We start from the raw sequence: 10,683 nt of genomic DNA, 5'->3' as shown, positions 1-10,683 counted from the left end.
GTAGAGATACAGATAGCGTAGGTAAACAATGGGACTGTTTTACCCTTTCCAGTCTGGCCCCAAAGGCCAGAGCAATCTGACTCAGCTCCCCTCCCGACGTTAAGACTGAAGGGTCCACTGGAACTAAAGGTTAGTGGAAATATAACAAGCTTTAGTGAAATGATATTGCCAGTAAATACATATGCATATGTGCCGTGTGAGCTGATGACCTCATCTGGTGACATTTCTGAAGGTCTTCCTCCAGCTGCTTCAGAAAAGATTTCACACAAACACACCTCCATGTGTCGTTAGTCTGAGAACAACATGAGAGGTTAGCTGACGGGCTCGGACTCTAGATCTCTACACACATTTTCCACAAAATATTTTCCTACAATATAAAACACAACGTGGAAAACATCTGTAATAAACAATCAGGTGTGGTGAAAGAACGGCCGTACCGTCTCCAGAGGTTGCTCGGGTCGATGGGGCGGTTGCTCGGGGCGACGCGGCTTGCTCCAAAGACATCGACAGAGACTCATCGACTTCCGTAGAGTGAGGAGACGTGATCTCAGCGGGCAGAGACGGCACGGTGCTGGAAGAGTCGGCCGTGATGTTTCTGAAGAGACTCAGAGACAAAACGCAGTCTTCTCCTAAAGCTCCAGCGTCCTCGAGACCCGTCAGTTCTGCAGAAGCCCGGTCCGGTCCAGACCGGTCCGTCTCCTCCAGACCCCGTCCCACAGAGACCTGCTTCCCGTTAGCCGTCGCTGCGTCGCTGCTGTTCCCGTTGTTGTCTTCTACACGAAGTCTCTCGAACTCGGCCGTCATGTCCTCGGGGGTCGACAGCTTGGAGCGATCTGGATCCTTCTGGTTCTCCGGATCTTTGGGACCTGCTTCACAGCAAAATCAAATGGACGTCAACAATCAAATGGACGTCAACAATCAAATGGACGTCAACAATCAAATGGCACAAAATGAGACAAAAACCTTGAAACATGCAACAAAATGATGAATGCTGAAAGGCTGATGCTAATGCTTGATTGTTGTAGGAAGAAGGTAAAGTAGTGAGAATAGGTGAAAAAGTAGGAATGGGTTTAATTAGCATGAATGTCTTTGAAAAGTTGAATAATACCCAGAATGTTTGAAAGATGTGGAATATAATGATATAATATTTGTAGTTAATTTTAAGATGATGCTAACTGGGATTGCTGGCTTCAATTTGGATGACGATGCAGCTAAAGGAGAAAGAATGAGTCTGAAAAATGGGAACTGTGTCAGATTAGGGAATCTCAATCAACTGACACACAGACACACACACACACACACACACAGACACACACACAGGTGAGATAGGAAGAGGAGAAGAGGAAAGGAGGTGTTATTTGTCAGCTAACATGATGTCATGATGGACTAACTGACAAACTGACTCTGATAACTGGCCTCAACCCCCAAACGAGGCTCTGGCACACCTTATGTAGTCCTGCTACAGTCCTAGTTCAAAGACCTTAACTCCTATCGCTTAATGTTACATACCGTGAGAGATATGACACCCTGCTGATCATACTGTGCAAGAATGGTGTGTGTTGTGTAAGAAATGTGAGGACAGCAGCTGTCTGAAAACGGCCTGTTTCTCTTCTCCTCCTGGTGTTTCTGGTATGATTTAGTACAGGAGGCAGTGCGGCAGTTGGTGGACATGGCTTCACTTGGAAGCTCACTGTGGCTCGTGTGAAAGTCAGATTGCCTCCCTAAGCACATTGTTAGAAAGGGCACATGATTACCTACATTTTGATGTAAAAGTAATGTATGAAGAGTTAAAACTGTGGATGGTATCGCAAGGTAAAGAGAATGTAGCTTCTGCCTCTTTCCACTCTGTCAGTCGGGCCCTGCCCTCTGAGTCTGAGCATTCCTTCCCATACACACCAATGTAAAAATGGCAGAAAGGCATTTTTTCTAAGCCTCAAAGAAGACTGAATATTTTAAAAAGTACTAATGGGACTTAAAAGTTGAATACCAGGCCTGAACGTATGAAGGATGTGGAACGTTTTAACGTTTGAATGGAGTTTCTATGTTGAAAAATGTGGAAGGAGTTAAGGTGCAAAACATGTGGCAGAAGACTAAGAATAAATACGTAGAATAACATAGTTGTATGTATGTTATTATTATTAACACCATTAAAAGCCGTAAAAAAAAACAAAAAAACCTCTGAACAAAGCTGAAAAACATCATAAAATAGAAAAAATTGTCAAAAAGCTCCAAAAGTAAAAAAAAAAAAAATAAAAATGCTGAAAAAAGGATTTAAAAAAAAAAAAAGCCTCACATGTAGAGCTGCACGATATGAGGAAAATATGCGATAACGTTGACTATATATAATAATAATAATATATGAACAGATTTTAGGAGAGTACCCAGTTCTGCCTCTCGGTTGCTTTCAGTATTATTTTAAAATACAACTAAGCTCGTTAAAGGAAATTAAAGGAAATCATGTCTAACATTCTTTTACTGAACAAACTGAACACAAAACATCTTGTCGTGTCTACCGCGATATGTCGCAACCTTTGGCGATACGTATATTGTAGGCGTTGACTGATACGGATGTTTTAGTGCAGATGCCGATGTGTTTCCATCAGCCTTAGCCGATGACCGGTACGGGCTGCCGATTTTCTGGAGCCGATATTTTGGAGCCGATACTCAATTTACATCATAACAATGTAAACCCTGCCACGCTGGAATTGTTTTGGGAATCTGCTCTGCCATTTCTTTAAAAATAATAAACAAAAACACAGATCAGTGTCATCTGGTAAGGATGCCCCCTGGGCGCCTCCCTAGGGAGGTGTTCCAGGCACGTCCAGCTGGGAGGAGGCCTCGGGGGAGACCCAGGACTAGGTGGAGGGACGTCCAGCTGGGAGGAGGCCTCGGGGAAGACCCAGGACTAGGTGGAGGGACGTCCAGCTGGGAGGAGGCCTCGGGGAGACCCAGGACTAGGTGGAGGGACGTCCCAGCTGGGAGGAGGCCTCGGGGAGACCCAGGACTAGGTGGAGGGACGTCCCAGCTGGGAGGAGGCCTCGGGGGAGACCCAGGACTAGGTGGAGGGACGTCCAGCTGGGAGGAGGCCTCGGGGAAGACCCAGGACTAGGTGGAGGGACGTCCAGCTGGGAGGAGGCCCCGGGGAAGACCCAGGACTAGGTGGAGGGACGTCCAGCTGGGAGGAGGCCTCGGGGAAGACCCAGGACTAGGTGGAGGGACGTCCAGCTGGGAGGAGGCCCCGGGGAAGACCCAGGACTAGGTGGAGGCACGTCCAGCTGGGAGGAGGCCTCGGGGGAGACCCAGGACTAGGTGGAGGGACGTCCAGCTGGGAGGAGGCCTCGAGGGAGACCCAGGACTAGGTGGAGGGACGTCCAGCTGGGAGGAGGCCTCGGGGGAGACCCAGGACTAGGTGGAGGGACGTCCCAGCTGGGAGGAGGCCTCGGGGGAGACCCAGGACTAGGTGGAGGGATTATATCTCTAACCTGGCCTGGGAACGCCTCGGGATCCCCCAGTCGGAGCTGGTTAATGTGGCCCGGGAAAGGGAAGTTTGGGGTCCCCTGCTGGAGCTGCTACCCCCGCGACCCGACCCCGGATAAGCGGATGAAGATGGATGGATGGATGGATGGATGGACAGATCAGTGTCACTTCTGCAATCATTTTACATTCATATCCCCCAAATTATGTGAGCAATGTGCATCATATGGATGGGTGCGCTGCATATGGGTCAACATCTACAGCACAGCCTTGATGATGCAATGCTTGTTGACATATTATAAGATATAATCAGGTCGTCACAAAATGTCCTTTGTCAACACATTTAAATAATTAAAAAAAACAATAAACCTGAAAAATAGCCATTGAATAAAGTGCTTGATTTGTAATTTAAGACAGCCATGGTGCTGGAAGCCCGCCAGACCTCCAGCACCAGCAAGCCCGCCAGACCTCCAGCACCAGCAAGCCCGCCGGGACTCCAAGACCAGCAAGCCTGCAGGGACTCCAAGACCAGCAAGCCTGCCGGGCCTCCAGCACCAGCAAGCCTTCCGGGCCTCCAAGACCAGCAAGCCTTCCGGGCCTCCAAGACCAGCAAGCCTGCCGGGCCTCCAAGACCAGCAAGCCTGCCGGGCCTCCAGGACCAGCAAGCCTGCCGGGCTTCCAGCACCAGCACTCTGCTAGTGGGGGAGGGGCAGTGCATGGTCCGCACATGAACTGCAGCGTCTCCAGCAACACAGAGCGGCCTGTGGACGCCTGTCTGTAAATAATGCCGGGAAAAAACTATCGCCGAACGCAGCAGCCATGTATCGGCCGATACACGTAAAAATGCAAATATCAGCCCGATATATCGGTCTATCACTAGTATATTGCACCAGTTGATATTGCGATGACGATAAAAAAAACGATATATTGTGCAGCCCTACTCACACGTAAACAAATATACCTAATCCTATGGAATCACAACTCTGACCCATTGGGCGCCCATGTACGGGGACAGAATGGGATGTCCCAGCTTCATATTTACCTTTGGCTCCTTTATTTAAAGAGTCTTTCTTCAGAGTCCCGCTCTTCAGAGAAGCTCTCTTTACTGCTGCACTCGACACTCGTTCACTCGCTGCCTTCTTCACTTCTTTAACTGCTGCTCTCGCTGGTTTCTTCTCCTCCGTTTTCACATCCTTCTTTGGGTCTTTCTTTGGTTCCGCTTTTACGTCCTTCTTTGGTTTTGTGCTAAAAGTTTCCTTCTTTACAGCTTCTCTCTTTTTCTCTATGCTCTCGTCTTTCTTTACAGCTTCTCTCTTTTTCTCTATGCTCTCGTCTTTCTTTACAGCTTCTCTCTTTTTCTCTGTGCTCTCGTCTTTCTTTACAGCTTCTCTCTTTTTCTCTGTGCTCTCGTCTTTCTTTACAGCTTCTCTCTTTTTCTCTATGCTCTCGTCTTTCTTTACAACAGCGACAGCGATCTTCTCGTCCTTTTTCACTTCCTTTTTCTCTTCCTTCGACAAGTCTTTCTTTGGATTTGGAGCCAGTTTCTCGGCAGCTTTCAGCAACTTTGGTTTAGCGTCTGCCTCCTTCATCTTGATCTGTTTTTCTTCCCCGTCTTTCGGCTTCGTCTTCACTTCCTGTTTCTTGACTTCCTGCCGTGGCGGTTTGTCTTTCTGCGTGGCGCTGCTCGCTCTCGAGTCCTTCGACAGGGACTTCAGGCTCTCCCGACTCTCGGCTCGCTTCGGTTGTTTCTCCGCTGTCTTCTGCGTTTCCAGGTCTCTCGAACAGACAGTCGGGTGTTTGAGGAACTCCAGATGTTTGAGCTTATCGAGCCCGTCCAGGATCTGGTTCTGGGGCGTGCAGCCTGGGAACAGAACCCGGATGATCTTCTCCAGCGGGCTGGAGGGATGCCAGACCAGCAGAGCGCAAATGGAAACCAGGCAGGGCAACGGGAGGTCCGAGCCCTTTGACTGTGACGCGCTGCTCGGCCACGTCTGCGTGAACGCTTCGAGGTCCTTGCTGCCGCTGACGGGGTTCAGCGGGTACAGCTCCAGGCGGCCCACGCCCATCTTCTGGAACAGGATGAGAGGCTCTATGACGGGTCCGTTGGCCCGGCTGAGGGGTTCTGGTTTGATTCCCAGTCTGTGTAAGAGCTGCAGAGCGAGCGCTGCCTGGTCGCAGCTGCGCAGCTCGCCGGGATCGGCCGGCGCCGACTTCAGTCTTTCGGGAACGTTGAGGAAAACTACGCCAATCTCCGGGGAAACCAAGTTCTTCTGTTGCATCCAATCGGTCGGGCTGCTGGGTTAGAAAACAATCACCGTTATTTAACAGGAATGAGAGGGGGGAACACCAGAGCAGGGGGAATGAGAGGGGGAAACACCAGAGCAGGGGGAATGAGAGGGGGAATGAGAGGGGGGAAACACCAGAGCAGGGGGAATGAGAGGGGGGGGGGAGAGGTGAATGAGAGGGGGAACACCAGAGCAGGGGGAATGAGAGGGGGGAATCAGAGCAGGGGAATGAGAGGGGGAAATGAGAGGGGGGGGGGAAACACCAGAGCAGGGGGAATGAGAGGGGGGGGGGAAATGAGAGGGGGAATGAGAGGGGGAAACACCAGAGCAGGGGGGAATGAGAGGGGGGGGACACCAGAGCAGGGGGGAATGAGAGGGGGGAGACACCAGAGCAGGGGGAATGAGAGGGGGAAACACCAGAGCAGGGGAATGAGAGGGGGAAACACCAGAGCAGGGGGAATGAGAGGGGGGAATGAGAGGGGGAATGAGAGGGGAAACACCAGAGCAGGGGGAACACCAGAGCAGGGGGAATGAGAGGGGAACATAGCGGTGGAGATGTTGATTCTATATGTGAGTTGTGTGAGTCAAATGTCTTTTAGTAACTTTGTTCAAGTAGTTATTTTAGTAAACACACACACACACACACAAAGACAGACATATATACACACACACACACACACACACACCCAGTATCAGCTGGGGCGTCTGTCTCAGATGTGTAACGTTAATGGCGTCCCTACCAGTGGTCCTCGCCGTGAGCTTCCTGCGTCTCGGCGAGCTTCCTCTGCAGCAGGCTGTTGATGCCGGGCAGGTTGTCCACGCCGGCGTGGGTCAGCAGCACCGAGTCAACCCGGTCCAGGTGGCGGACCAGCTTCCAGAAGCAGGAGCGTGCGTCCGAGCCTCCGTTCACCAGCACGTTGAACCCGTTGACGGCGAAGAAGGCGGAGTCCCCACGGGCGCCAGGGAAGACGTAGCAGCACGGGCGCGACAGCTTCAGGAAGCCCACGGTGCTGGGCGCCGCCAGCAGGGTGAAGGCCGACTCGGGCTCCAGACACTCAGACAGGTACTCCGTGAACTCGTGCAGACCCTCCATGTCCGGCAGAACCGGGTCCGGGTTGATCTGGATCTCAATGTAGTCCTGCTGCAGGGTTACCATGGTTACGGCTTCCCGCTTCCACACGCCAACCTCAGGACAGCTGAGGGTGAGGAGGGGCTTCAGAGCTGGGTGAGCACCACCCAACAACTCTCGCACCTGAAACACATACACACACACACACACACACACACACACACACACACACACAACAGTGTTAGGAACAGGAAGATTTCCACCTTTTGGTGTAATTTTATAGGTGTGTGTGTGTGTGTGTGTGTGTGTGTGTGTGTGTGTGTGTGTGTGTGTGTGTGTGTCTGAGTGTGTGTGTGTCTGAGTGTGTGTGTGTGTGACCTCTTCGTCGTTGAAGATGTGGATGAAGTCTCTGAGAGAGAAGCCTCCTCTCTGCAGCACGATGTCTCCAGACTCTTCCACACACTGACCCGCCAGAACCAGCAGCTTATGTCGGGACGGCTCACAGACCAGCCGCCGCACCTGGGACACATTTGGGAAAAAGTCGGAATATTTTGGGAAAAAACTTTGGATATTTTGAGGAAATGAAGTTGAATATATAAAAAAAAAAAAACTGTTAATATTTGGGAAAAAATATTTACCGGTTGCGTTCGCTAAACCCACCAGAATCCATGTAAATAATCAGGACTTCTATCATGATAAAACACACTTCATTCAAAGTGGACAGAAACTAAAACTACCAAAAGCCGTCTTGGTTCATCTTTCCACTGTTCCAACAATCACCACTCTGGTTTAGTTGAAATAAACCCTTAATTCACCCATTTACATGTGGAGATATGCTGGCTCTATACACGCTAAAAGTCCTGATTATTTACATGGAGTCTGGTGGAGATATGCTGGCTCTATACACACTAAAAGTCCTGATTATTTACATGGAGTCTGGTGGAGATATGCTGGCTCTATACACACTAAAAGTCCTGATTATTTACATGGAGTCTGGTGGAGATATGCTGGCTCTATACACGCTAAAAGTCCTGATTATTTACATGGAGTCTGGTGGAGATATGCTGGCTCTATACACGCTAAAAGTCCTGATTATTTACATGGAGTCTGGTGGAGATATGCTGGCTCTATACACGCTAAAAGTCCTGATTATTTACATGGAGTCTGGTGGAAATATGCTGGCTCTATACACGCTAAAAGTCCTGATTATTTACATGGAGTCTGGTGGAGATATGCTGGCTCTATACACGCTAAAAGTCCTGATTATTTACATGGAGTCTGGTGGAGATATGCTGGCTCTATACACGCTAAAAGTGCTGATTATTTACATGGAGTCTGGTGGGTTTGGTGATGGTGATTTCGGGGCTGTTTCATGTTAAACTAAAAGGATCTTCCTCTTTAACTAAAAGGTCTATCTCTGTAGGGATCCATCCCATAATGTTGTCAGACACTTAGAATAATAATCTGAGTCTGTCAGAACTTTTAGTGGACGCTGACTGATGCTGAACATTTAATAAACTGACCTCGGAGCAGACAAAGTCGTGTGCTGGGTTGATGATGACCTGAGTGTCCAGAATGTCTCCGCGGTGCTGCAGCGTCCTCTGACCTGGAGGACAGACACAATCAGCCTCACTCAACAGCTGCTCATACTAATACAATCAGTTATAAACATTATTATTATTATTATTATTATTATTATTACACTCGTCTGAAGAACTGTCTGTGTCTCTGTGTGTGTGTCTCTGTGTGTGTCTGTGTGTATGTGTGTGTGTGTGTGTGTATGTGTGTGTCTCTGTGTGTCTCTGTGTGTGTCTGTGTGTGTGTGTGTCTGTGTGTGTGTGTGTGTGTGTGTGTCTCTGTGTGTGTGTCTCTGTGTGTGTCTGTGTGTATGTGTGTGTGTGTGTGTGTATGTGTGTGTCTCTGTGTGTGTGTGTGTGTGTCTGTGTGTATGTGTGTGTGTGTGTGTGTATGTGTGTGTCTCTGTGTGTGTGTGTGTGTGTCTCTGTGTGTGTGTGTGTGTGTGTGTGTTTGCAATCTGTTTCTGAACTACTAGTTAACATGTTGGCTAGTTGCATTTTAAGCTGCACTCTCTCTGTCTTTCTGCTGGACGGAGGTCACAGCGCAGAGCTATGTGACACATGTCTCTGTATCCATGACAACTGGCGTCCAAGTATAACGGGCAGACACACAGCTGAAACTCGCAGAAGGTCGACAGCTGGAGACTTGTGTCACTCGCACAGGAACGGAAAGTATGTCTGACTACAGTACAGCCCGAGTCTTTCTCCACTCAGACACGATGCTCTGATGTCTGGCAGCTTCAAGTCCTCCACACCAGGCCCTCAAACTGACATGAGAACCATCGGGAAAGCAAGTCCTCCCACACCAGGCCCTCAAACTGACATGAGAACCATCGGAAACAAGTCCTCCACCAGGCCCTCAAACTGACATGAGAACCATCGGAAACAAGTCCTCCCACACCAGGCCCTCAAACTGACATGAGAACCATCGGGAAACAAGTCCCTCCACACCAGGCCCTCAAACTGACATGAGAACCATCGGGAAACAAGTCCTCCACATCAGGCCCTCAAAGCTGACATGAGAACCATCGGAAACAAGTCCTCCCACCCAGGCCCTCAAACTGACATGAGAACCATCTGGAAACAAGTCCTCCACACCAGGCCCTCAAACTGACATAGAGAACCATCGGAAACAAGTCCTCCACATCAGGCCCTCAAACATGACATGAGAACCATCGGAACACAGTCCTCCACACCAGGCCCTCAAACTGACATGAGAACCATCGGAAAATCAAGTCCTCCACACCAGGCCCTCAAACTGACATGAGAACCATCGGGAAACAGCCGCTCTCAGTGAGCTCACACATCTGGTGCTAACTGTCTGTGTGTGTGTGTGTGTGTGTGTGTCTGTCTGTGTGTGTGTGTGTCTGTGTGTCTGTGTGTGTGTCTGTGTGTGTGTGTCTATGTGTGTGTGTGTGTGTCTGTGTGTCTGTGTGTGTGTGTGTGTGTGTCTGTGTGTGTCTGTGTGTGTGTCTGTGTGTCTATGTCTGTGTGTGTGTGTGTGTGTGTGTGTGTCTGTGTGTCTGTGTGTGTGTCTGTGTGTGTGTCTGTGTGTGTCTGTGTGTGTGTGTGTGTGGGGACTGAACCCCCGTCTGCCTTTGATTATCTCCATATTTAACCTGAGAGAGTCAACATGTTGTTTAACCGTTGTCTAACTGTTCCCCAGGTAACACCAGGGTTTGACCTTTGACCCTGAGCAGACAGGAAGTCCTCTAATTCCTTCCTGCCAGCTGGTTGTGTGGTGACCATGACGACAGCTGGATTGACCTCAGTGTGTGTCTCTCTGTCTCTGTTTGTGTGTGTGTCTGTGTGTGTTTCCTGTGTGTGTGTGTGTGACTCTGTGTGTGTGTCTGTGTGTTCCCTGTGTGTCTGTGTGTTCCCTGTGTGTGTGTGTGTGTGTTCCCTGTGTGTGTGTGTGTTCCCTGTGTGTGTGTGTGTGTGTGTGTTCCCTGTGTGTGTGTGTTCCCTGTGTCTCTGTGTGTGTGTGTGTGTGTTCCCTGTGTGTGTGTGTGTGTGTGTGTGTGTGTGCGTGTGTGTGTGTCCCTGTGTGTGTGTGTGTGTGTGTGTGTGTCCCTGTGTGTGTGTGTGTGTGTGTGTGTCTGTATGTGTGTGTTCCCTGTGTGTGTGTGCTGTGTCTGTCCCCTGTGTGTGTGTGTGTCGTGTGTGTGTGCCTGTGTGTGTGTGTCTGTGTGTGTGTGTGTGTGTGTGTGTGTCCTGTGTGTGTGTGTGTGTGTGTGCTGTGTGTGTGTCTGTGTGTGTGTCCCTGTGTGTGTGTGTG

The 10,683-nt window shown here is 49.8% G+C and overlaps 2 protein-coding genes across 10 annotated transcripts in view; one reads left to right on the top strand and one right to left on the bottom strand.

Annotated features, from left to right (window-relative positions):
- LOC144515696 (SPRY domain-containing SOCS box protein 4-like) overlaps positions 1-10,683 on the top strand; it is a 188,602-nt gene that overhangs the window by 13,920 nt on the left and 163,999 nt on the right. The window lies entirely within an intron of this gene.
- Positions 60-10,683, bottom strand: part of map1sa (microtubule-associated protein 1Sa) — a 15,296-nt gene continuing 4,672 nt past the window's right edge. The window contains exons 3-8 of one of the 4 annotated variants that reach the window (XM_078246739.1): positions 8,352-8,434; positions 7,207-7,347; positions 6,500-7,011; positions 4,517-5,769; positions 438-866; positions 60-292 (exon numbers count right to left, since the gene is read on the bottom strand). In XM_078246739.1, the coding sequence (XP_078102865.1) occupies positions 288-292; positions 438-866; positions 4,517-5,769; positions 6,500-7,011; positions 7,207-7,347; positions 8,352-8,434 (2,423 nt within the window). In that variant the 3' untranslated portion in view covers positions 60-287. Of the gene's footprint in view, positions 293-437; positions 870-3,462; positions 3,567-4,516; positions 5,770-6,499; positions 7,012-7,206; positions 7,348-8,351; positions 8,435-10,683 lie in introns of those variants that run through there. The other 3 variants (XM_078246738.1, XM_078246737.1, XM_078246740.1) reach the window with 3 other exon arrangements.

The sequence above is a fragment of the Sander vitreus genome, chromosome 3 (assembly GCF_031162955.1).
Source record: "Sander vitreus isolate 19-12246 chromosome 3, sanVit1, whole genome shotgun sequence".
NCBI classification, from domain to species: domain Eukaryota; kingdom Metazoa; phylum Chordata; class Actinopteri; order Perciformes; family Percidae; genus Sander; species Sander vitreus.
Note: the sequence above shows the minus strand (reverse complement) of the source record. Positions and strands in the feature narration are given on the sequence as shown.